At 55.0% G+C, this 23,593-nt stretch overlaps 7 protein-coding genes across 7 annotated transcripts; 4 read left to right on the top strand and 3 right to left on the bottom strand.

Moving 5' to 3' along the window:
• Positions 1-1,088: 1,088 nt before the first annotated feature.
• BDY24DRAFT_415442 (uncharacterized protein) lies at positions 1,089-2,856 on the top strand (the record flags this gene model as incomplete). Its single annotated transcript, XM_076643451.1, has 2 exons — positions 1,089-1,227; positions 1,343-2,856. 2 exons carry the CDS (start codon positions 1,089-1,091, stop codon positions 2,854-2,856), a joined length of 1,653 nt encoding a protein of 550 aa, XP_076496568.1.
• A 93-nt stretch (positions 2,857-2,949) lies between these two features.
• Positions 2,950-16,513, bottom strand: CSF1 (Csf1p). The gene is made up of 35 exons (XM_076644631.1): positions 16,083-16,513; positions 15,978-16,001; positions 15,771-15,864; positions 15,489-15,665; positions 15,141-15,419; positions 14,813-15,054; positions 14,516-14,658; positions 14,078-14,373; positions 13,827-13,977; positions 13,499-13,658; positions 13,184-13,408; positions 12,815-13,088; positions 12,449-12,720; positions 12,181-12,351; positions 11,952-12,096; positions 11,768-11,866; positions 11,480-11,692; positions 11,041-11,400; positions 10,790-10,961; positions 10,578-10,714; positions 10,396-10,520; positions 10,224-10,327; positions 10,100-10,142; positions 8,164-10,037; positions 6,706-8,088; positions 6,577-6,635; positions 5,582-6,500; positions 4,832-5,518; positions 4,622-4,755; positions 4,450-4,559; positions 3,981-4,376; positions 3,894-3,899; positions 3,736-3,823; positions 3,256-3,664; positions 2,950-3,178 (listed from the first exon to the last, which is right to left on the bottom strand). The coding sequence occupies exons 1-35, from the start codon at positions 16,149-16,151 to the stop codon at positions 3,139-3,141; spliced, it is 10,080 nt and encodes a 3,359-aa protein (XP_076496567.1). The 5' UTR covers positions 16,152-16,513; the 3' UTR covers positions 2,950-3,138.
• URA4 (dihydroorotase) lies at positions 16,464-18,116 on the bottom strand. The gene is made up of 5 exons (XM_076640603.1): positions 17,913-18,116; positions 17,460-17,765; positions 17,252-17,371; positions 16,978-17,131; positions 16,464-16,870 (listed from the first exon to the last, which is right to left on the bottom strand). Exons 1-5 carry the CDS (start codon positions 18,039-18,041, stop codon positions 16,509-16,511), a joined length of 1,071 nt encoding a protein of 356 aa, XP_076496566.1. The 5' UTR covers positions 18,042-18,116; the 3' UTR covers positions 16,464-16,508.
• A 476-nt stretch (positions 18,117-18,592) lies between these two features.
• Positions 18,593-18,868, top strand: MRPS16 (mitochondrial 37S ribosomal protein bS16m MRPS16; the record flags this gene model as incomplete). Its single annotated transcript, XM_076637171.1, has 1 exon — positions 18,593-18,868. A coding segment is annotated over one exon (276 nt), but the record flags the coding sequence as incomplete, so codon positions are not given.
• Positions 18,593-19,585, top strand: BDY24DRAFT_422417 (uncharacterized protein). The gene has a single exon (XM_076644015.1). The coding sequence runs from the start codon at positions 18,930-18,932 to the stop codon at positions 19,509-19,511; it is 582 nt and encodes a 193-aa protein (XP_076496564.1). The 5' UTR covers positions 18,593-18,929; the 3' UTR covers positions 19,512-19,585.
• Position 19,586: 1 nt separating this feature from the next.
• On the bottom strand, positions 19,587-21,672 carry BDY24DRAFT_67328 (uncharacterized protein). Its single transcript, XM_076645056.1, has 7 exons — positions 21,184-21,672; positions 20,966-21,012; positions 20,850-20,865; positions 20,680-20,778; positions 20,509-20,562; positions 20,143-20,446; positions 19,587-20,059 (listed from the first exon to the last, which is right to left on the bottom strand). Exons 1-7 carry the CDS (start codon positions 21,424-21,426, stop codon positions 19,803-19,805), a joined length of 1,020 nt encoding a protein of 339 aa, XP_076496563.1. The 5' UTR covers positions 21,427-21,672; the 3' UTR covers positions 19,587-19,802.
• Positions 21,566-23,418, top strand: TVP23 (Tvp23p). Its single transcript, XM_076640602.1, has 7 exons — positions 21,566-21,880; positions 22,191-22,280; positions 22,404-22,451; positions 22,530-22,619; positions 22,719-22,831; positions 22,955-23,016; positions 23,125-23,418. The coding sequence occupies exons 1-7, from the start codon at positions 21,647-21,649 to the stop codon at positions 23,268-23,270; spliced, it is 783 nt and encodes a 260-aa protein (XP_076496562.1). The 5' UTR covers positions 21,566-21,646; the 3' UTR covers positions 23,271-23,418.
• The last annotated feature ends 175 nt before the right edge of the window (positions 23,419-23,593 follow it).

Here is a 23,593-nt window from a genome sequence, read left to right as displayed (position 1 = left end):
ACGTTCAGTCCTTCTACGCTCCTAACAGCGAAGACGACGACGCTTGGGGAGGAGGTTCGTTCCAGTTCTTCCTCTCTCGTCTCCCACGTCTCAAGCGCGTCTGACTGCCAATCTCTTGTTCTTTCTCTTTCACCAGGACACCAAAAGGAGCACAACTACGGAGCTGCTGGAGCTGGAGCCGGTCTTGGAGCAGGAATGGGAGCTATGCGACTGGACTCGATGGGATCTCGGTCGACGGATGCTCTCGACGCTCCTCCAGTTGCTCCCTTCCAGAACAACCGACGAACGGGATCGATCGGATCGATGGACACAGCCGAGATGTACACTCACGAGCCGATGACGGCAGGTGATCAGTCCGGTGGCGGTGGAGGAGGAGGGTGGTACCAGGTTCGTCGCAATCTCCTTTTCGAACGCGTCGCGATTTGCGACTGACGCGCCTTCCCTCTCTTCTCTTCTTCCAGCCTACGGCCAGCAGTCCAGGTGCTACTCCTTACCACGACAACAGCCCCGGAGGCTCTGTTCGTTCGGGATCCCCTCCTCAGCAGCAATCCTACCTCGGCTCGGACTCAGCCTACCCTTCGTTCCCAACTCAACCAGGACAGATCTACAACTCTCAGAACCAGTACGGCGACGGAGGCCACTAGATTTTCTTCCCGTTTCCTTTTCTTTGCATCTCTCTCTCTCTCTCTCATCTCGGTATCTAGAACTTCAATCCTCACTGTCTTTGTTCGTCGCTCGCTCTGTTTTTCTTTCTCATCTCCTCGCTCGACTCCTTGCTGCTCTCCCACGCTCGTTCGCTGTTTTGTTTCGCATACTTCTTTTTCAACTATCCCCCCTCACGGACATTTACAATGCACACGCTCTTTTTCTCGAACCTCGAGATCCCGAAAATCTGCAAGAAGGACGCGACAAAGGAGGCTGCGGGAGAAGAGGCAGCACCAGGCGCGAGGCGATTGCTTTCACGAGTTCCGCTCAACCTCGACACCCTTCCTTCCCTTCATCTCCCTTCTCTCCCCCTTCGTCCTTTCCCCTCTTCTTACCCTCCTCTCCTCTCTTCCTCCTTTGGTAACCTCGAACAACTGAGAGCTATGGATGCTCTGTCTTCCTCGCCTCCTTCGATGGCGGCCGATTCCTACCCACCTTCGACTCCCTTCCCTTCCGTAATCGCCTGGCAAGGAACGCCCAACAACGCTCTGAAGGAGAGAATCTTGGCAGCAGCTAGAGCAGGTTCGTAGACAGCTCTCTTCGTTTCTCTCGAAGCTTTGAACTCTCGTATTGACCTCGATTCTTCTTCTCGCTCCTCCTCCTTCCGTCGCCCTCCCTCCTTCCTTCCCTGTCCCAGATCCCAACGCCTTCCTCTCCTCCCAACACGCCAGCACGAGTCAACTTCCACCTCCCCCTAAACCCATCTTTCGAGCTCGCAACTCTACAGCATCCACCTCGTCCTCCTCCTCGTCTTCTTCCTCTGCGTCCAAACGACCTCGACACAACTCGTCCTCCTCCTTCTCCTCCCTTCGTTCAACTCCCTCCCAAATAGGATCCTGCTCCTCCCTCTCATCCTCCTCCAACTCATCCTTCTACTCGCCAGCAACAACTACAACATCTACTTCCAACCACGACAGCAAACGACTTCGAGTAGGAGCAGCAGGGAGGAAGGTACCGGCAGGACAAGGGGAGGAGCAGCAGCAGAGGGAACGAGACGTCGAGTCGGAGGAACGGTGGGATCTCGCTAGACTTCTGTCGGAAGTGGACGCTAGGATGTTGAAGCAGAAGCAGTCGAGCAGTTCAACACTACCAGGGAGGTCGTCATCGGCTCGAAGGTCCAGCACGGAACCCACGTTCCCATCCTCGTTCTCGAGAGGAGGAGGAGGAGGAGGAGGAAGGTCAACGAGGGAGATCGCACCGCCGTCCTCGACTTCGTCTGGTCAAGGGATGGCAACGAGATCGGGTGGGAAGGGAAAGGAGAGGATGAGATCTCTTCCTTCCTTACCCGTCGTAGGAGAAATCGTCGGTGGGAGCAGCAGCAGCAGCAGTTCGACGACCGAAATCAAGACGACGACGGCGGCTCGTCCTCCTCCACCTTCTCCTCTCTTTGACGACTACCTCAACCTCGGAGGGATGAACGAACCCATGGACGGCATCCTCGAAGATGACGGAGGAGTAGGAAGAAGTCTCAGCAGCTTGAAGATGAAGGATCCCTCAACTTCTCCGCCTCCTCAACCCCAACAAAGGATCTTCCTACGAACCACCTCCCTCCAGCTCCAACCTCCTCCTCGCACCCATCTCTCCAACCCACCTCCTCTCCCCTCCCTTCAACAACGTCGAACAACCTCCCCAGTCCCACCTCCCTCCCCACGAAAACCACGCCCATCAGCATCCTCGTCGGCGGCGACAGCAGCCTTCTCCGCTCCTTCTCCTCTCCTCCCACCACCTTCCTCCCGAACAACCAAAGCCCTCTCCCCTCTCAAACAACTCATCAACTCCCAACAACCTTCCTCCCGCTCCTCCTCCAACTCTCAACAAGCTCTTCCCAAACCCAACCCTTCCCAATCAAGATCCTCAGGTCCAGTGACCGTCGGGATCCCTCGTCGTCCAGCCTCGTCGCTCTCCAAGGATCCGAGGAGAACGTTCAGACCGCCGTTCTTGAAACAACCCAACCCGAATCAAGCTCAGGCTCAACCTCAGCCCAGTCCGCCGAAGAAGGAGGAGAAGAGGGAGGAGGGAGGGAACGCCCACCATCCGTCGTCGGATGGACCGAGGGTAGATTCCGACAACTCGTTCGATTCGTTCGACGCGTTGCTGCTGGGAGAGTCGGAGGATATTGAGGCTTTGTTGAGGGTGGTGGATGGGGTGTAAGGGCGGGTCTCTTAGCTTTGTGGTTTCTTGTTTACGTTTTTGCGTCGGGTTGGGTTGAGGTGATGAAACGATTGAACGACGAGGCGAGAACGAGAGAAGAGAGGAGACGGGCATGGGATCGTAAAAGAGGTCGTAAGAGTCGTTGGGAGTGAAAGAAAGACGGAGGCATATGCAAGTGTAGATGAGTTCGTTAAAAAGGAGAGAGAGAGAGAGAGAAAGAATGCAAAGGGGAGAGAGAGAGGGAGAAAGAGAAAGATGAAGGCGCGACGAGATTCGGATCGTCTACGATTTGGGGAGCTGCTTCTTGTACGTTCCGAGGAGTCTGAGGCGAGAGCAAGGAAATTGGAATGAAGTTAGCTCTAGTAACGAGAAACTGAAGAACACAAGCTGAAGACTCACCCTTCCATCAAAACGACCAACGGCCTAGTCGCGTACTCGTGCGTCCACTTCGAACTCTTCGAGAACTGACTCTGCACCCAAGGGACCCAACTCTTGCTCGGCGTCGCCTCTCCAAGATGACTGAGCTGAAGTTCCTGAATGTCCTCCGACCTGGCGATGTAGATGAACGGCGAGTGAGGTTCGATGAGGCTGATCTGGGGAGTGGAGGTCGAGGGTGCGGCGACGAGAGGTTTGGGGAGGAGGGAGGAGGAGGAATCCGAGTCGGAGGTAGCGGAGGTTGGCCTGTCGAGGTTGACTGAAGATCCTCCACCGACTGCTTTGGCTCTGTCGGCGTCCACTCGAGCGAGACCCGCTTGGATCTTGGTTTCGAAGGTGGTGATCAAGGCTCCGAGCCATTTGAGATGAGCGTCTGTTGGGAGAGAGAAGCACGCAGAGGTCAGGAGACGATCAACGGAAGAGGAAGCCAGAGAAGAGACTCGCAGTTGAGAGAAGAATCGACGGCCCCTCCGAAGGACATGGCGAAGTCGTAGCGAATCGTTCGAGCCGGATCCTCGGTCGAGTCCATCATCTGAAGCGGCGAAGGAGAACGCAAGTCAGACGAAGCTCAGAACCAAACAGACGGGTCAAGGGAGACGTACGATTTTCTGAAAACGATACGGAAGGAGAGGGAAGAAGGCATCAGTGAGAGCTGCGACGCAACGACGAAGAAACTCAGGTGAACTGACGGTTTCGGGCAGGAGAAGAATTCTCGAGCTGGATCCAGCAGTAACTCGTTTGAGCCAGGCCTGAGTAGTGATGACGACTTCCTTCTCTTCAAGGGAAGGAGGCTGAACCGACGACGACCACTTCTTGAGCTTGAGGAACGCCAGTCTGAGATCGAGACGCGTCTGAGGAGGAGCTCTCGGAGCGACCGTCCTTCCGAGTCGAGCCTCGACTGCTCCCAGATCCAACCGAACCAGGTCCTTGTCGGCGAAGCTCTGAGCGTAGAGGACGACGCTGATTCCCGCCGATTGGAGCGTCATGGACTGGACGATGGTGAAAGTGACGTTGTCGGCTTCGTTCCTGAGCTTCGTTCGAGTCGACTGGACGAAATCGTTGGCGACGGCGGAGAGGTTCTGAGCCTGTACGAAAGAGAAAGATCCCAGAGATTGTCAGATGGGAACGATAAGAGAAGGAAAAGACGAAGAAACGAACTGGTTTGGCGTTGTGATGTCTGGCGTAGGAGCTCGAGAAACGGACGGCGCTTCGGACGGCGTCGTCGATCTGCTCTAGGTAGCCCGAGTAGATTTTGAGAAGATCGGGAACTGCACAGGTACATAAGGATCAGTACAAATCTCTCTCGAGAAAAAGGAATAGATATGCTTACCCGTTTGAGTCGTGATGGCCAAGTTGAAAGTTCCGAGGTCGACGATGAAGGAGAGTCCGATGGTTTGACTCGAGCTCGTCGATCCGATAACTCCTGTCCAGTCGTCCGTGATGGAGAGAGCGATGGGTCCACAGCTAAAGAAGACGGGCAAGGAAGGAGAAGTTCAGCGAAAAGGAAGGAACGGAGAAACGGAAACGAAGAGACACGCACCTGAGCTTGAGAATCGCGTTTCCTCCTGCCATCAGGTTCGCCTCAATCTCTCCAGTCTTGACCGCAAGGGAAACGAGTGTCGAGTGTTCCGAAGTGAGGCTGGATCGACGACGTCGTTCAACGTCGAACTCGAGACGAGGGAAGGACATTTGACCCGTGAGAGCTCGATCCGCCTGGACCTTGATCTCTCCGATTCCGAACGAGTACTTCTCCACTCCTCCTGCGAGACGAACCCGAATGACGACGTCGAGGATGTCGAGTTGAAGGGTAGTCAACTTTGAGTGGACCGTCTGGGTGATCTTCCTGATTCGAACGAGGACGATGGTCGTGAGGTTGGATTTGAGGTCGGCGACGACGGGAGGAGGTGAAGTGTCGGGAAGGGTGAGAGCATGGACGGCTGACGAGCTCGTTCGTCGTCGAGAAGGACGTGGGATGGAGGTTGGGATGCTGGCGAGTGGGACTGGAATCCGATCGAGCCATACGGCTTTGAAGCAAAGGATGTCCTCGAACCGAACGAAGTCGAAGGAGGACGAGAACTCGGTGTCCAACGTGAGCGAGAGGATTCGACGATCCACGCGATGAAGTCCTCCGGAAGGGTCTTCTGGCGAGAGTGAGATGGCAAGAGAGAGGTTTTGAGCCGAGGCTTGAAGACTCTCTTCCTTGTCGGACGCGTGGAGGTTCTTGTTGCTGTTGGACGAGGAGAAGAAGCGGTCAGCTCGTTCTCAAACGCAGAGCAGTTTCTGAACTCACATGAAGGTCATCGTCACACCTCCTACTCTCCCTGCCATACTGAGACTGTGGAAGCCTGGAGCAACGTTGAAGATGAAACCTCCGCTTTCCCAAGCGATCGTGACCTCCGTGAGATCCTCTCGGCTCGTGAGGACTTTGAGCATCGACTTGTTGATCTGTAGACTGATGCTGATCTGCATGTTTCCCATCGATGGAGTGGATTCGGGTGGAGGTGGGGGAGGGGTTTGTAGGGATTGTAGGGGTTCTTGGGGTTGAGAGGTCGAGGTCGAGGAGGGAAGGGTGATGAGAGCGACCTCCGGGGAAGGAGGGTCGAACTTTGGAGGTCGATGGTCGATGGTGTGCATGATTTGAACGAAGAAGGGAAGGACGTCGGGGGAAATGGAGTTGCTGGTTCCGTGGACGGTGGTGTTGACGAGGAGAGCAGGACCGGTGGTGACCTCGGGGAGGGAAGACGAAGAGGAGGGAGACGACGTCGACGCGACTTTGTCGTGGTACTCGCACCACATCGAGACGGTCGGAAGGACGAAGACCTCTGGATCCCTAGGTTTCTTCGAAGCCGGAGTGCCGTCCAGTCCTCCTCGAAGATCCTCGGCGTCCGAATAGGAGAAGAGGGAGACGTGTCCTGCGTTGAATTCGAAAGTCGCTTGAACCTCCAGGCTCTTCTTCCTCGAGATCGAAGGGCCGTGATCGTCGACGACTTGAGTTCCTTGTCCGTAGAACTGCTCGAAGTTGTGCTCCACGGCCAACCGATCGAGTCGCTTCTTCCCTTGCTCGTAGACGTCGATAAGAGCGAAGACGTAGCTTGGGAGAGCCGAGTCGAGGGTGAGTTGGAACGCGCTGACTTCCGAATCGACGCTGACCAGTCGAAGTCCACTCGACGACTTGCTTCGAACGTTGCCCTTGAGGAGTGGGAAGTGGACTGTGGATCGTGGAAGGATGGATTTAGGACTCAAGTCTTCGAGGTCGAGAAATGAAAGCGGCAAAACAAAACTTACCTCGGTTGTAGGTCTGATGCGAGAGTCCGTCGAACGAGTTGACGTCTCCTTGATCGAATCTGGAGGGCAAACGGAGGATGGATCAGCCACGAAAACTTCCAGACATCGAGAGAAGAAAAGACAGCTCACCTCGAAGTGAACTGAAGAGAAACGTCCTTGATCTCTCCCGCTCCGTCTTCGTCCCTCCTCGTCGTAAAGTTGAGCTCTCGAACCGAAACGACGAACGCTGGAACCGACGAGGTCTTGTCCGAGCAGAAGGTTGACTTGATCTCTTCTCGACTGAGTGGGAAGGCGAATCCGACGTGTTGAACCTGAACCTGGATCTCTCGATCCTCGAGCCACGACGGAGGGGGTTCGGAGGGTTCGCCAACCGTCTCCTGAGGTTCGTCGGCTTGCCAGACTCGAGCTGCTCGACTCTTGATCTCCTCGAACTCGGCGCTCCGCTGCTTCTTCCTCCTCTGCAGCTCGACTCCGTAGTGGTCGAAGAGATCTCCGAGCTCTCCAACGGCGGCGGCTTGAAGGGTGCCGTGGACCTGGTCGAGACGAACTTGAAGGACGCGAAGCTCTGGCTTTCCATAGGTCGCTTGACGAGTCCTTGGCTGTCGAGGTCCATCGAAGGGGTGGTTCTGAGCTCGGAAGTTGACCGTGACGTGGGCTGAACGATATCTACGATCCATGCTCGTTTCCGTCGACGGGGAGGACGCGTGTCGGAGGGAGGTTTGAGCGAGGGAGAGAGCGAGCTCGTCGACCGAGAACGACCAAAGAGGTTCCTGACTTGATCCGACGGGACTGCTGACCTCTCCTTGAAGAATCGATGCCTCGATGTATTGGATCGAAGAAGGTCCCTTGAGTCCAATCTTGAATCCTCGAAGAGCGAAACGGATTGTGTGAAGAAGCTGGGTGTCCGACGAAGGAGTCTCGACCTTGGAAACTGGGGCGGACGACGACGACGACCGAGCTCTTCGAGCTTTGACGAGGAGATCCTCGAGTTGACTCATGTCTCGTCCGATCTGACCGAAGACGGCGTACAAGCTATCGAGGACGTCCGGTTGGAAGACGACGTCGACGAAGTCGATGGTGACGACGAGTTCGACTCGAGCAGCGGCTGAACCTGGAGGTTTTCCGTAGATCCCGGAGGTCTTGATAGACGGGAAGGAGACGGTCATCGTGGAGGTAGTGGAGGAGTCCGAAGGAAGTTGAAGGAGGGAAGCCTTGGTGGGAACGAATCGAAGAGATTGAAGTCCGAGTTGAAGACCGAATTCGAACGAGACCGCTCCTTCCTGGCGGCCTTCAGGTCTGCTAACGAAGGCGAGGACATCGTGAAGGGTCCAGCAGACCCAAAGTCGAGGAGTGATCCTGATGTCGAAGTCGAGGCGTTTGAGGAGGATGTTGAGGTTGATCGAAGGGAAGATGCGTCCGAGCTCTGACTTTGGGTGAGGTTTGAGATCTCGAGCTGGGTTGTCCTCGGGATCGAACTCCTTGATGATCTCCTCCAAAGTCGATTGATGGTTCCTAGGAAGGAGGGAAAGGAAGTAGTCAGCAGGAGGAAGCGTGGACCGAAGAAAGAGAGGAAAGAACAGGACGCACTTCGACTTCTTGATCCACGACTCCGAAAACTCGTAGAGACGTGCGATGTTGGCTGGTGCTTGACTTCGAACCTTTTCGACGGCGAAGACTGCCGAGAGAGCTCCGGCGGTGGAACTGTTCTCTCCCTGAGAGAAAGAGGTGACCGAGTCCGCTCCCTGAACGGTGATCTCTGCGAGGAGCTGAGCTGCTTCGTCCTGTTGATCCTTCTGCTCTGCCGAGACTTTGAGATCCTGAAGCCGAAGGATGAGGGAGGTGGAAAGGTTGGAGGGAGCGGAGAGGATCCTTTTCGACGCGATGGAAGGGAAATCGACGACGACCTTGGTGATGATGGCTCCTGACTTTGAGAACGCTCTGACTCCGAGTTCCTCGACGTCGACCTCGACTGATCCCGTCTTGAATCCCATGGTAGCCTCGAGGACGATCTTGTTCCATTCCAAGGCAAGTCCTGAAGTCTTCCTCGACGGCGTTCTCGGAATCTGCTCCCTCGCCTGCTCGAGGACGATCATCTTGCTCTCGAAGACCTTCCGGACCTTGAGAATGTGACGAATGACGTGAAGGAGAGCTGGAGTGATCCTGGCGGTTCCGTCTCCGAGGACTGATTGGACGACGATCCGAAGGGTCCGAGGGGAAGCAGGCGAAGCGTAAGACATTTCCTCGTCCTCCGACCAAGTTCGAGCGATGAACGAGTAGGGTCCGATGATGAGGGCTCCATCCGTCGAGTCCGAAGCGAGGGTTGCTCTATGGTTGGCTTTGAGTCGACCGGTGGTGAAGGAGATGACGGCGGGACGAGTGAGGAGGGACTGGAAGAGGGATGGAGGAGGAGGACGGTCGTCCGAGACACGCTGCTGGACGGGTTTGTTGACGGTTCGGCCTGCGAAGACGTAGTCAAGGAGAGGGATATCGTCGACTGAGAAGGTGTTCATGGATCCTGGCCAGTCCTGCCACCAGTCCGAGAGGATGGGAAGCACGTCCTCGAGCATCTCGTCGTCCGTTCGACCGCTGTTCGACTCCGACTCCTTGAACTCGACGACTCCTGTGGCGGCTTCCTCGACTCGGAGACAGTGTCGAAGTCTGCAGAGGAACTTCCAACCGAGACTGGACCTGGTTGGGCTCGATTGGACGAGGTAGGAAGCCGGTCGAAGACAAGCCGGGGAGGTCTCGATCTTCTGCGTCCTCGCCAGCTGAAGAATCTCCCAAACGACGGTCCTGATTCGAGCTCTCCTCCTAGCGGCGATCTCCTCGTTGAGTCGGTCCAAGGCACTGAAGAAGCGTAACGACTCGTGGACGGTTCCGATGATGAGCTCGCTCGCAATGTTGAGCCAGTCGAGATTCGAGTCTCCGATGTTGAGGCGGAGGGAGGTGTTGTCCGACGTCGAGGAGAAGGTTCCGACGAGAGCTTGGGTAGTGAGCCTGAGAACCTCTGGGTCCGGTGTAGGGTTTCGAGATCCGTCCATGCTACTCGTCGCTTGTAGGACTCGGAGGATGCTGGAGTCCACGGAGAGCGATGCGTCCAAGGAGGTTTCCGACGGGAGAGGCGATTCGTGTCCGAGAGCGGAAGTGGAGAGGTTTCCGTCGACGACTGGGTTGGTGCTTGAACTGACGAGGAGCTTGATAGCTTTGGCGTTCCACTCGATCCTGGCGTGAAGGTCTCCTGAGGGAGACGCGCCTCTAGCGACCGACGAGGACTCCGAGATCGCCTTGACTTCCTCCTTTGTGAGAACTCTCAGAATGCTCTGGACTCGGATTCCGGAGATATCGAGCTCGAGGATGAAGCTGGAGGGAGAGGGAGCTTTCGGTGCGACGGGAGGTTCGTTGGGAGTTGCCGACGCGTCGATGTCGACGAGATCATCGAGGACTTGTCCTGGCGAGTCCGTCTGGAGGCAGGGGAAGCAAGTCAGCTTCTATAGGAGGGTTTGACGTAGTATGAAAGACTCACAGATTCAGCTAGCCCTGAAAGCAACTCCCTGAGTGGACCGATGCTGAGAGGCGTGAAGAGGAATCGAATGTCCCTTCTCGAGCTCACTCGAACGACTCGATTCGATGCTGGAGCTGTCGCTAACGAAGGTCGTCGGATGACCGAGCTTCGTCGACTTCGCTTTGAAGGAGGAGGAGGGGGATCCGGAGTCGAAGGAGATGGGATGGGAGCGGCGGTCTTGCGAGAAGTCTGCGATCGAAAGAAGGGAGTGAGCTGGCGAAGAAGAAGACGAAAAGAGTCGACTCTCAGCGACTTACCTCGACCTTGACAGCGGCGCCATGACCACAAAAGATCTCCGAAGGTCTCAAGAGCCTGTATCGATCGAGAACGGCCGAGAACGTCGAGTGCTGGAGGACTGCTTTGCTCGTCGGAAGGATGGTGCCTGAATCGAGGAAGAATCAGCAGTCTGGTCGCAGAGATGAAGATGGTGTATACTTACTCGTAGAGTTTCCAGAGCTGGAAGTATTCGTCGAAGTCGAGTTGTCGGATTCGTCTCCGTCGCTGATCTCGGCGTTGTCCTCGTAGGCGGTGAAAAACGAAGCTGATCCGGAAGCTCGTCGGTGAGGAGGGAAGCGGCTGAGCGAGTCGAAAAGGTCGGTAGTCAGTCAAGCTATTACTCGAGAGGGAGGCTAATATGATGATGTAACTTACAAAGATCTCACGTCGGCATCGTCGTCGTCCGTTGAGCTCTTAAGACTGGCAGCTTCCGAGGCACTCGTCTCGTCCTCGCTCTCGCTGATGTAGTACGTTTCCTCCTTGACTGGAGGTCGACGAGGAATGACAGGAGGAGGAAGGTAGAGTCCGTTGAGATGGGAGACGGGGCCTGGAAGCGGGAAATTGAAGAAGAGGTGAGCGAGACGAAAAGAAGGGAGAGGAACGATCGAAGACGCGACGAGACTCACCAGCCTTGATCTTCGGATCGTAGAGCTGAGCTACTCGTCGAGTCATCTCGTCCTGAGAGATCACGAAGGCAGCCTGTTCTTCAGCGGATTCGAGCCATCCCGTCGGAGAGAGGTACATGTCGAGAGCGAGGTCGAGGGAGAGAGCCGAGACCTCCCACCAGTTGTGGCTCGGGGTTGAAGGAGGGAGAAGGGTCCGAGCGTCGAGTTGAGGGAGAGAGACGCTCATCATGCTTCTGTAGGATTCCGTGGCGAGATCGTTGGTTTCGAAGACGAAGCCTGAGGGTAGAATGACGTTGATCGCTGAGGCAGGAGACCAAACGGTGAAGTCGACGGCTCCGATCGAGACCTTGAAGAAGGTGACTGGGAGAGAGAGGGAGAAGAAGAGGGGCAGTTAGTGTCGTTGCTCGGAAGAGCGCGGTGGTCAGAAGCAGTAACTCACTGTCAGGATCGACGGCCAGCTCGATGTTGGGAGGAGGAGAGTTTCCCTTGTCGGTGAAGTTGAGAGCGAAGGTCTTCCCGACCTTCTGCAGCGTCGAGAGCATCGCTGGTGAGGTGTGACCGGTGACACGACCAAGATCGGCTTCCCAGAGGCAGAGATAGGTAGCAGTCTGAGGTTGAGGTCCGAAGAGACGATTTCCGACGAGATTGACGCCTGAGTGGAAAGACACGCGACGAGTCAGTCGAGCTTCGATCGATGTCTCCTTCTCGAGACTGAGATCAGACTCACCATCGACCATGATTGCATCCTCTCGAGCAGGAGTCGGCTCGTCGGGGGCGAGCATGTTTTTCGTCGAGAACTTGACGGGTTGAAGAGCGAAGACGACCTCTAAGGAAAGGCAAACGAGAGGGACGAAGGGCTTCAGCCACAGTTTCTCGTGGGACTCCAGGTAGATTTAGATCGACAGACTCACCCATAAAGTAGTCGTGAAGTCTCAGCGAGACTTGAATCTCCGGGCTGCTGACGAGAAGAGCCTTGCGGCAGTCGTGAAGGTCCTCGGGGAAGATGAGGGATCCTTCGTGAATCGTGACCGTAAGATCGATCTCGAAGACGTCGGACTGCCAAAGGGTAGATCGTAAACAAGAGTCGGCTTCGGAGATAGATCGAAGAAAGAAATGGAGGACGAGGCAAGTGGGGCGAACCTTTCCAGCTCGATACTTCGCAGCGACGGGATCTCCGATGGCGTTGGCGTCCTTCTTCTCTCGATACTCTGGCAGAGTCGTGAAGTTGGTGAACGATCCGAAGTAGTTATCCTTGATTCGGAAGATATGTCGAATCGCCCAACCGAAGGTCTTGAACTCGATTCCTCTCGTCTGCGAAACAAAAACAAAGCGACGAAGGTCAGTTCAAATCGGTTCTTCCTCTACCCCCTCCTCACACTCCTTCCCAACTGGACCTCAGCTTACTCACCAGCACATCAATCGTCAACGTCTCAACGTGATCCGGATCCGTTTCGGAGAAGAAGAGATAGCTCCCCGTCACGTCCAAGATCCCAAACGTCCCCAGATCCTTCGTCCTCTCCGTCCCGAAAGAGTTGTTGGTGCTCCAGAGCGGGAGGCTCATCGACGCTTTGAGTTTGGAAGCTTCGATCTGGAAGGTGACCTCGGTGGACTTCTGAGAGAACTTGGTCGAGGGGATGTCGACGGTCGAATCGAGACGAGGACCGGAGAGGACGAGGAACACTGCGACGAAACGAAGAGAGGGAGGGGAGTTAGAAGCTGTGATAGAGCAAGGAATCGAGATAGATAAACGTAAGGGAAAACGAAGGGAACGCACCATTGTCGTCCAAGGAACTCGGTGCGTCGATGATGTTGTGATCGTTGAGATTGAGCCTGAGGGCGTACTCCTGCAACGCGACCTTGAACGTGTACTGATACGGAACAAAGTGAAAGAAGTCCGTTCCAGGTCCTGAAGTCCAATCCTTGGCGAGATCGCTGAGCTGAGTGATGTGATCTCGGAGGAGGTTGATCGTTGGTTTCGTGAGGGAGACGTCGAAGACCCAATCTCGACGAGTGTTCCACTGAAGAGGGGAGGGCATCTTGCAGGATACCTGAAGGAGATGATAGAAGGATGCAAAGGTCAGAGGAGATTTGTTGGTCGAAGAAAAGGGCACAGGGAGAAGAGGGAAGACGTGTCCGAACTCACTCGACAGTTCTCAGCCCAAACGAACTCCTTCGTGTTGATCGAAGAGGTAACGACGAGTTGGCTAAGATGTAGGATCATCGAGCTCTTGTATCCTTCATGGCTGGAGACCATTCCCATCGAGTAGTTCATCGTCGATCCAGCTCCAAGAGCGACGGCGAGGAGTCCGTGTCGACGGGCCGAGTGAAGTCGTCCTGCTCCTGGACCTTCGCTGTCGTACTCCCAGTCCTAGAGAAGGGTGTAAAAAGAGATTGTCAGTTTTCGGTTGGCGAGGAGTTGCAAAAAGTGGAGAAGAAGGAAAAAAAAGGCTGTTCTTACCTTCGAACTCTCTCGATGAGGAATCAACAGAGCGGCCTGCTCCTCGAACTTGACGAACACCTTCATCGACGTATGCAGCCTCGGCTCTCCAGGTTTAAGCTTCGGAGTAGGTTGAGAGTGAGCGAAGACTGCTGGGGTGAAAGCCTTCTGGAGCGTATCTCTGCAAAAGCGAAAACGAGGCGCTTGATCAGTTTCTGCTTGTCTCGATGGGAAGCAGGACCGTCGAGGCGATATGAGCACTATCGGACAGTAAAAGACCGAGATAGGATCCTCGAGTAGAGGCAAAGTCGAGGACGAGGAAGCAGACAGCGGAACCAGCAAAACTCACCTCTGTCGATCCGCCCAAGGACCGTACGTGATCGTCCCACCTCTGAACACCAGATCCAAACCCCATTCCGGAGCCAAATCCCCGTTCCCAACATCGCAATCCTCTAATCCAGCTTCCGAATCCATCGATCGAGCGTTCGCAGGGACGAGACCTGGACGCGTCGAAAACGAAGGACAACGAAACGAAAGTCAGCCCTGCCCCGATTCGCTTCCTCGTTTCGTGCTTTAAGGAAATAAGGCAAGAAGACGTACCAGCCACATCCGAATAGTACCTCAACTCCACCTCCTTCGAATCGATCAACGTCGTCACCTTCGCGTACTGCTTCTCCCTCTCTGTCGGCAACGTTCCCAGTCCTCCTCGATCGTTCGCATCCGCTCCTGCTCGATAGCGTGGCAGTCCCTTCCATGTTTCGGAAGAGGGGAGGACTGGATTTGCAGCGGGGGAGCCGAAGAAGGTTGTGGAGGAGAGGAAAGGGAAGAGTTTGAGGAGGGGAGCGAAGAGCGGGTAGGTGAGGGAGGAGAGGGTTAGAGCAGGGGTGGTTAGAGGTCTGGAGGTATGGGAGCGGGGCAGAAAGTGATAGTGGCGAGTGATGGTAATGAGGAGGAGTAGGGAAGGAAAGAAAGAGATGAAGACGCGTCAAAACGAAACGTTCGAGCAGAGCTGGTTTGGACGAGAACTTCGAAACTGACTGTTGCTTCCTGATCTCCTTGAAAGCATGCCTTCCATGATCGAGTACAGGACCTCGATAATCCGGGTTCGTCCTCGTAACGAGCTTGACTCCGGTAAGAGTGTAGGAGTGTACGGACTTGTAGTCGTCGAGTTTTGAACGAGTCTGTCCAACAAAACGACGCGACGGTCAGCTCTCCTTTCCTTCCTGATTCCTTCCTTCCCCCTTCTCTCTCCAGTCTTCCCGCCCACCCTCTTCTTCTCAACCTTCGTCTATCGCTCAAAGAAGGGCTCTACGTTTAATCGTTCTTTGAACTCACCTTCGCAGCCTCCCAAACTCCCAACCCTTCCTTGAACGCCAAAAACAACAAACTCGGGGTCGCGTCGTTTCCAAACGTAAACCCACCTGTGAGGATGTGAACCTCCATAGGGAGAGCCTCTCGAAGCCAGTTGACAGCTGTAGAAGTCGTTTCGACGGTCGAGGGAACGAACATCGAGGTCGGGAGAGGTTCTTTGGCTGGGTGATGGCGTTGAGATTCCGAGGACGTGGAGGGTGAGACTTCTACGAACAAGTAAGACGAACAGATCAGAAGAGACTGGTTAGACTCTGTCAGGAGGGGTGGGGGAGAGACACGGACTGAAACGAACCATCAACCTTCCCTCCTCCTTTCAACCTCTCCTCCTCCTCGCTCGTCCCTCGCTCGCCTCCCTCCTTCCATCCGTTCCTCCTCCTGGGACCATCTCCAACACTGGCACCAGCCTCCTCTCCGCCTCCAGACTCCTCCGATTTCTTCTCCTTCGCCTCCCTCTTCTCCTGCTCCTCCATCCGAGCGATGATCTCGTCGAAAGCTGGCGTTCGATTGAACAAGCACCATTCCAGACCGTTGATTTTGAGGATGATTCGAGTAGGAGCTTTGCGGCGTTTGCCTGGGAGAAAACAATCACGAACGGGGTTTAGATCGATCTGCAAGAGAGTCTGAAAAGAGCGAGACGTACCGGACGAACCCTCCCCTTCTCCTCCCTGAGCTTGATCGTCTCCTTCCTCCCTGACTCTCCAGATCCAGTACCTCCAAGCGATGTGACCGTGAACGGCTCGGACGGACATGTTGGCGGAGAAATACTTGAGTTCTTTGAAGAGGATATGCCCTGATAAAGGCGAGATCTGTAACGCGTCTGCGAGAGAGAGAGAGGAAGGAAGGAGGAGCGAAGGTCAGCTTCGACGTCGACGTTGAGTTCGTTTGTTCTGGTTTGCAGTCAAAGGCAGAGATGGCTATTCACCGAACTCAATCCATATCCTATGTTTCCTCCACAGCCAGACCTTCAACACCCACCCAAACAGGGTTCCTACAACTCGAGACCAGAAGAAGAGGAACTGTCGAGTTTGAATCGAAGTCCAAAGCGTCAGCTCTCGGTCTGCTCTTGTATACTTCCTTTGACCTTTCCACTCCCCTCTCGGCTCCTCCTCTACTCGTTGAAGACACGCACAAAAATAAGCGTAATGCTAACGACCTGCTCTCGTCCCAGAGAAAGGGAAAGGTCAGCTTCAATTGGATGAGCTTCAAGGAAGGAAGGAGAGTAAAGGAAACGCACGAGGACCTCTGCCAGGAAGAGATAATTGAGAGCTCCAGTACTGAAGAAGTTCCCATCCGCGGAAGCCATGGTTGGGAGACCAAGAGAGCAAAGAGGAAGGTGAGGGGGGAAGAGGGAAGATGGGTGTTTGGGATCGAAGGGATCGAGCGAAACGAGTCGAGGTGAGCGCCGGCCTCTTTTGCCTCCGGCCCTCCTATTTTCGAGGGCTCGTGATGTTTTCAAGGGAGAAAGGTTGCTTCGTTGGCTGGAAAAGTGATTGGTCGATTGGTCTGGGGAGAAATTGGAGCGGTTTCTCTCAGGTTTGGTCGTCAAGCGAAGAGGACGACCAGACGCGTCTGTTCTCCTCTCGGCTCTCCTGCTCTCTCATCCCTGGCTCTTCTCTCGGCAAACCCAACAGAACATAACTTATTTCCAGCCCAATCAACTCTACTCATTCCTAACAACCTCCCACCCCAACTTCTTCCCCTCCCAAAACGTGACCACCTCTCCTCCCTCCTTTCCAAACCCGTACCTCTTCACCAGATCTCCTCCATCCTTCTCCGCCACCCTCCTCACCTCAACCCCCTTCAAACCCTCCGTCTCCAGCCCATAGAACTTTCTTCCGTTCAAACTAGCGAACCCAGCGAGTTTATCCAGCGCTCCAAACGACTCGAGCAAGTTGGCGAGGAGGGGGAGGAGGATGGGCGAGGTGTAGATCCCAGCGGCACAACCGTGGCAAGGGGAGGAGGTGGTTTTGGAGAGGGAAGGGTGAGGAGCGGAGTCGGAGCCGAGGAAGAATTGGGGGTGGCCTAAGGGGGGCGAAGGGAAGGGAAGGAAATGAGGAAGTGAGTTTGACGCGTCGAGTCGAGGTTTCGGTTTGAAACGCTTTGGGCTGAGAGAAGAGAGGGGAACGTACCAGAAGCAACAACATCTTGGAGAGCCTTTCGGTCGGAAGGGTACTTCGCAACAGGCTTGCAGAAGTTGAAAGGCTGACCGGCCCAGTCGTCGACGATGAGGGAGAGGTGGTGAGGGGTGATGGAGCAGGCGACGGTGGGACCGCATTTCTTGACCTACGACGGCGATTATATGGCGAGAGCAAGAGAGGTTGGTGGTTTCAGTTGAAGTGAAGAGTACAGAGGAAAGGCGGAGAGAAAGAAAGCGAAAGTGAGAGAGAAAGGGCGAAGACTCACCGCCTCGACGGCAGCAGCAGTCGTAGCATGTTCCAGTACGATCCTGAGCTTAGGGAAAGCCTTGTGGATCTTGAACAGATGCTGGAGGAAGGTCTCCTCGGCGTTCAGGACGCAGATTCCCTGCGAAGAGAAACAAACGACGAGGTCGAACGGAGGTCAGCTCGTCTCTCTCTCGTCCCTTTGTTTCCCTCTCTCTCTCTCAACTCACCCTCTCCGCATCGCTCGGCACCTCTCCATGCAGATTCAGCACCAGCCCACTCTTCTCCATCGCTCCAAAGACCTCGTAGTAATCCTCGTAGTTCTCAATTCCTCCGTCAGAGTTGGTGGTTACTCCTCGAGGATAGCTCTTGACTCCTCGGATGCCTGCAGCCGCCGCTTTCTGGATCTCGGCCGGGGTGATGGAAGGGTGGAGGTAGAGAGTCATGAGGAAGGTAGTCTTGGGGGAGAGGGATTGGAGGTGGGCTTGGTAGGAGAGGGCGTGGGCGGTGGTGATGATGGGAGGGGTGAGGTTGGGCTGAACGAGAGGGAGAGAGGGAGAGGAAGGGTGAGCTTGCGTTCCTTCGTGCTCGGGGACCTCTTCGTTCGCAGCAATTCTAGGTCTTCGAGCTCTGTATGCGAGTTCAAGATTGTGAGCAAAAAGAAAGGGAAGAGCTGCACTGACCATCACGTAGGCGACATCGATCCCTCCCACTCGAACGTGAGGAGTCACAACCTCGGACATGGCGCCCTCCCTCAGGTGAACATGGAAATCAGCAGGGGAAGGGATGGTGATGGACGAAGTCGAGGCCATCTTGAAACGGTGCAAGGTAGGAAGAAAAAGGAAGTTGGGAGAGCTTGTTGAAGTTGAAGGTCAGAAAGAAGGAAAGGGAACGAGTTCGAGAACGGCGAGCTTCGGATAAAAAAGGGGAGGTCGTTTGGAGAGCTCGTTATTTGCCTCCGAAGAATATGTGGTGGGAATCTGAGCCGCTCAGAATGCTTATTAGACTCTCATCTCTATCCTGGAGCGATTTCGCTTCGAAAAGTATGAGAAAAATGGTCAAGATGTTCAGCTCGTTCCTTGAGCACTCGATTTCGCTCTCAACGACCATCAGCTCTCCCTTCCCTCCCTCCTGTCCTCCTTCTTCTTCCCTTCTCCAAAATGGGAAAGTTCAACGTCCCTCTTAAGAAACGATTCGTGATTCCTTCACAGATCAACACAGCAAAAGTGTACGTTCTTCTCTGCCTGCCCTCCCCTCCTTCTCTCCCTCGTTTCTCTGCGAGCTCACTCTTCCTCCTTCCCCTCCTTCTCCTTCCTCCCCTTTTCTCCCTTTCCCCCCTTTCTTCGACGACCTCTCCTTCAGCCGTCTACGACTCGCTCTCCACGGTCCTCGAGACTTCCTCCGTTATCACATCGTCGCCACTCCCAACAAAGCTCGTCGAGACGCCCTGCCGTTAGAGAAGCTTGGGGAATGGGATCCTGTCGCTCGAGATCGAGCTCTCCCTGGAGTGGAAGAGTACGCTGGAAGAACAGCTACCAGATTCGAGAAGAGGATAGAGTGGAATGAAGGGAGGATCATGTGGTGGTTGATGGAAGGAGGAGCGAAACCTACGACGAGAGTCGTTTTCCTGTTGGAGAAGGTGAGCTTGAACGACTTTTTTGGATCGTCCTTTTCGGTCGTTTGGATGGGTTCTGTGGGAGATGGAGCGATTTGGGAGGCCTGGATGGCAAGAGGTGCCTCTGGGCTTGTTCTCTGAGCTTTCACTGACTCGGAATATCTATCTTCAATCCTCCTCCATCGCTGCTCGTCTCCCCTCCCTTCCCTCCCTCCCTTTCCCTTCCCTCTCACCTTCCCTCCTCAAGGCTGGTCTCCTCCGCGAAGGCGAGCACCCCTGGCACAACAAGAAACCCCGTCCCTTCCCCATCAACGTCCCCTTCACCGGTCACTGGCCCGAAGAAGATCCCAAAGTGCCCATCCGCCTCCCTGGAACTCGCGTCAAAGGAACGTCCTACCTCCTCTCGCCCGAAGGTCGTCGCATCCAAGCCGAGTACCAGGCGCAGCAGAAGGAGAGGGAGAGAGTGGGTTACATGAAGGAGATGTACGGTGGTGTGGGACCTGGTGGAGGAGCGAGGATCTTGGGTCCCAAGTGGGTGAACGTTCCGGGGAAGGGAGTGACCGCGAGGAGTTGGAAGGAAGGAGAGACCGAGGAGGAGAAGGATGATAGGGAGGCGCAGGAGGAGGAGGATAAGGAGTGGGAGGATGCACCGGAGGAGAAGGTGTAGGCTTAGGAGGGGATTTTGAATGAGCTTGAAATGTGATCAAGAGAGGCGACAGAGAGGGAAAGGAAGAGGTGGTTTCGTGTCGAGGTCGGTGGTCGCAGAAACCTGTGAGCTGCTTCGCAACAGAGCTGGCCGAGCTGGCCTTCATGTCAAGCTGGGAACCATGTTCAGAGTGGAGTTGCTTGCGCACTAAACGTCGAAAGCGTCCATCTCGACTCGCTCAAGCTCGCCTTTCTTTCCTCGACTCCCAACTTTGCGCGTCGCGCAAGACAATCTTCGATCCCAGCTCCTAATCTACTCCTCTTTCCTCCCTTTATAACTTCCCGCCAACCTCATCTGCAAATGCTCTCCAGCAGTAATCTTCTCCACGACCGTCCCATCGTCCTTCAACAACCCTTTCCTCCCCATGATTTCCCTCCACCTCTCCTCGTCTTCTTCTTTGACGCCACCCTCGACCAACGATTTGAGAACTACGTCGTCTCCAGGTTGACAGAAGTAGGCGATCGAGTACCGTCGGGGAGCTTCCTCAGAGGGGAGCGGGACGCGATGGACTGGTTTGAAGGAGGTTGAGACGAGACGCGATCAGCGAGAGAGAGACAGAGAGAGAGAGAGGGATGTTGGAAGCTCGGCTTACCTGTGGATCTGAACAGGCCCGACGACCAGAACTCGAATGCGTCTCCCACGTTGACGAGAAGAGCGTTCGGGATGATGGGCGCTTCGACCCAAGTCTCCTCGTTGTTCGAAGACGACGAGGAAGGGAGGAGGACTTGAAGACCTCCAACTTCATGTTGAAAAAGGATAGTGACGCTTCCGTAGTCCGAGTGAGCTCCTGATCGAGCGTCTTGTTCGTTGGAGGTCGGGATGTGAGGTGGGTAGTGGAGGAAACGAAGTCGGTCGGAGACTCCTGGATGGAGAGCGTCGAAGAAGTTGGGTGGGAGCTGGGGAGGCAGGAGGAGTTAGGACGAGAGTGTACGAGGGGGTAGAGGACCGATATATTTACTGAAAGAGAGAGTGCGAAGGACGAGAGGATCCGAAGGCAGAGGTCGTGCGTTGCCTGAGAAAAGAAGAAAGCGACGCGTCAGAATCTGAGACGCTTGTGGACTCCTCTGCGACTTCGAACGAAGACAAAATCAGACTCAAGGCATAAAGACTTTCAGATGATGAGACTCACCTCAAAGAAAGCAGCCAACTCCTTCTGCTTCGCAGCGAAAGTCGGAGGGAGAGGTTGGTCTGGAGTTCCGTCGGGGGCGAACTTCGAGAAGTAGAAGGACTGCAAGGAGAGCGGGGATTCAAAGTCAGCACTGGTTACTCACCTTGAACTCAACAGCAGCGGATACTGACCTCGTGCAGGTCTCCTCTGCGGGAAGAGGAGGAAAACGGCGACGGACGAGATCAGTCTTCGCTCTTCCATTGGAGGATGAGAACGAGAGCTGCACAACGAAGGAGATGGGACGAACTTCTTGGCTGTAGATGGATCTAGGCTTTCCTGTCTGACCTGTGTCCACTGCGAAAAAAGAAGAGGAAGAAGGGGACCTATCAGCTCATCAGCTTCAACGTCGGACTCTTATCGGCGGTTCGACCTCTTTCTCCTCTTCTGCCATGCCAGTAGGGAATCCTGAACAGCGATAAGACATCCCGGAAAGCATCAAAGAGAGCCAGAAACGGTTCAACTCACTCCCTTGTTCCCTACAGTGATTCCGACTTTCTCCTTCTCGCCCTGCTCCTCTCCCTCGAAGAACTCAGAAGAGATCTTGAAGGCTCTGTCGATCTGCTCTTGAGGGATTCCGTGATCTGTGATGTAGAGGAATCCTGAGGTCTTGCAAGCGTTGGAGACTTCTTCAGCGAGGACCGAAGCTGATTTGGAAGGCGAGAGGGAGATGAGAGGGATCGAGAGGGGAGGGGAGGAGGAGGGCGGCATGGTTGGCGAGGGCTGAACAGGGAGGGGAAGAAGGGAAGGTTTGGGGGATTTAACGGCTTTTGAGTATGAAGAGTTGTCGAGCTCTGTATCCCTGAGCTTTCTTGAAGATGATCCCTGTTGTTGACGATTCGTTGATGCTGGTCGTTACGAGCTCAAAGAGTCGAACCCTTTCCTCCTTCTTGAGCTTGACGTCTCCCAACAACCCATCTCGTTCCCAGCCATGAATTCGACCTCTCAACCCCTTCTCTCCTCCGATATCGAACCCGACTCTTCCTCTCCCCCATCAACACCTCGCTTCCCCTCTGGAAACATCGGCTCGTCAGGAGCACCCCCACGACCAAGGGAGACGCTCACGCCTGGATCAGGCCTGCCGACACCCGTCACCCAGAGCGGCGGAAACGGAGACGCTCAGGATGATAGCGTAGTAGGGATGTTCAAGAGGAGTAGTCATCCTGTGAGTCTGCCGTTTACTTTCGTGCGCTAGGGTCTGGAGATGAAGAGACGAGGATCTGGAAGTGAAGCGATGGGAAGGAAGGAGGTGTGGCCTCGAGCTCTCTCCTCCTGCCATCCTTCCTTCTTGGAGGAACGAGAACTCTTTCGACGGTCATCACAGCGAAGATGTATGCTCGCTGAGCTCATGTCCCCAACATACGCCCTTGTTTCCTCTTCGACGAGCTGCTTGAGCTCAGAAGGAGAAGAACGAGCTCGCATCGAAGCTGACCTCTTCCGCCTTCCCTCTCCTCTCCCTCTTCTCCTACCAACAGCTCGCCCTTCTCTCTCTTTATTTCTTCCGATCAGCAGCTATTGCTGTGTACGTTCTATGTGGTCTCTTCACGGATAACTACGTGCTGTCGGTGAGTTCTCCTCCCATCTGTCCTCCCTCCACCCTCCTCCCTTCCTCCTTCTTGTCCATCTTCGTCGTTTCGCCAATACTGATCTTGCGGGTGCTCTCCGCTCACGTTTCGCTTCTCTTCTAGATTGTGATGGTTGTCATCCTACTCTCGATGGATTTCTGGAACACGAGGGTTCGTTCATCTCCCGTTCAATCGCTGCGTCGAAGCTCACACGAAGTCGAGCTAAACGAGGCTCCATTTTCTCAACAGAACGTTGCTGGACGCACTCTCGTAGGACTGAGATACTGGAACCAGGTGGATGAAGATGGGGAGAGCTCCTGGGTGTTCGAATCTCGAGACGTGAGTTTGACCGGTCTCCCTTCTCGCCTCGCCGCTTCGTCTCTCTCGACCTCTCGTCGTCGCTGATCTTCTTGTACAACTCCTACTCGTCCGCTCCAGCCTTCCGTTCCCTCCAACCCGGTCGACACCAAGCTCTTCTGGACTGCTCTTTACGCGTACCCCGTCGGCTGGGCCGTTCTGTTCTTCGTTTCGATACTCAAGTTCAGCATCTCGTGAGTCCTCGAGCTCGCCTTCGCCTCCTTCCCTACCCAGTATATCTGAAAGAACGAGATGATCAACTGCGAACCCCGAGAAATGCTGAACCGTTTAACATTCTCTACCTCTGCTCTGTACAGCTTCCTTCCCATCGTCGCTCTGGCTCTCGTCTTCAACCTCTCGAACGTCCTTGGTTTCACCTGTAGGTCTCGCCTTACCCTCCCTCTCCCTCACTCTCTGCCCCTTCCTCGTTTTTTCTTCTTTTCCCGTCCTGATCAACTCTGTCCCTCTTCCCTCATCCCTCTCGCAGACGCCGACCGAGACGCGAAGCAACGATGGTCCAACTCGGTCTCGAACGCTGGATCCATCCTCGGAGGTCTCGGCAGCATGGGTGGATTCGGTGCCCAGATGGCTGGTGGGGCGCTGAGGCAGGGTTTGGGAAGGATGATGGGTTGATCTCGGATAGGAAGGAGGGCAGAACCGAGGAATCGGAGGACGCGTCTTTCGGAGCTCGACTTCGTCGGGGGAGGGAGAGAGGACACAGGTTTCTGCGGAGTTAGTTTTTTTTTTCTTCTTCTGGAGATATAGACGGGTTCGACAGACATCTCTCTCGATATCCTGTGAAGTCACGTTAGGTCGAAGGAAAGCTACATACTTCGAGGCGAAAGGGAAAGGGAAAGCGCTTGAGCTCAAGACCAACCTCGACTTTGGCTTTTCCTCCCTGCCTTCCTTCGCATCATTTTTTCGTCCACAAAACTCTCGCAAGCTCCGAATCGAGC

Source organism: Mrakia frigida (assembly GCF_051309035.1).
Source record: "Mrakia frigida strain ATCC 22029 unplaced genomic scaffold BDY24scaffold_16, whole genome shotgun sequence".
NCBI classification, from domain to species: Eukaryota; Fungi; Basidiomycota; class Tremellomycetes; order Cystofilobasidiales; family Mrakiaceae; genus Mrakia; species Mrakia frigida.
This window is presented reverse-complemented; position numbering and strand designations above follow the sequence as displayed.

Coding starts and splice junctions, on each gene's coding strand:
- CSF1 (XM_076644631.1), bottom strand. CDS start 16,151: ATGGCTTCCGCGGATGGGAACTTCTTCAGTACTGGAGCTCTCAATTAT. Junction 6,636..6,705: donor TCTCTTCAGTTCACTTCGAG/GTGAGCTGTCTT, acceptor TTTGCCCTCCAG/ATTCGATCAAGGAGACGTCA. Junction 4,560..4,621: donor GGCCATCACGACTCAAACGG/GTAAGCATATCT, acceptor GTACCTGTGCAG/TTCCCGATCTTCTCAAAATC.
- URA4 (XM_076640603.1), bottom strand. CDS start 18,041: ATGGCCTCGACTTCGTCCATCACCATCCCTTCCCCTGCTGATTTCCAT. Junction 17,372..17,459: donor TGCCGAGCGATGCGGAGAGG/GTGAGTTGAGAG, acceptor TTCTCTTCGCAG/GGAATCTGCGTCCTGAACGC. Junction 17,132..17,251: donor CTGCTGCTGCCGTCGAGGCG/GTGAGTCTTCGC, acceptor TCGCCGTCGTAG/GTCAAGAAATGCGGTCCCAC.
- BDY24DRAFT_422417 (XM_076644015.1), top strand. CDS start 18,930: ATGGAGCGATTTGGGAGGCCTGGATGGCAAGAGGTGCCTCTGGGCTTG.
- BDY24DRAFT_67328 (XM_076645056.1), bottom strand. CDS start 21,426: ATGCCGCCCTCCTCCTCCCCTCCCCTCTCGATCCCTCTCATCTCCCTC. Junction 21,013..21,183: donor TCACTGTAGGGAACAAGGGA/GTGAGTTGAACC, acceptor CTTTTTTCGCAG/TGGACACAGGTCAGACAGGA. Junction 20,563..20,679: donor AGTTGGCTGCTTTCTTTGAG/GTGAGTCTCATC, acceptor TTCTTTTCTCAG/GCAACGCACGACCTCTGCCT.
- TVP23 (XM_076640602.1), top strand. CDS start 21,647: ATGAATTCGACCTCTCAACCCCTTCTCTCCTCCGATATCGAACCCGAC. Junction 22,281..22,403: donor CGGATAACTACGTGCTGTCG/GTGAGTTCTCCT, acceptor CTTCTCTTCTAG/ATTGTGATGGTTGTCATCCT. Junction 22,452..22,529: donor TGGATTTCTGGAACACGAGG/GTTCGTTCATCT, acceptor TTTTCTCAACAG/AACGTTGCTGGACGCACTCT.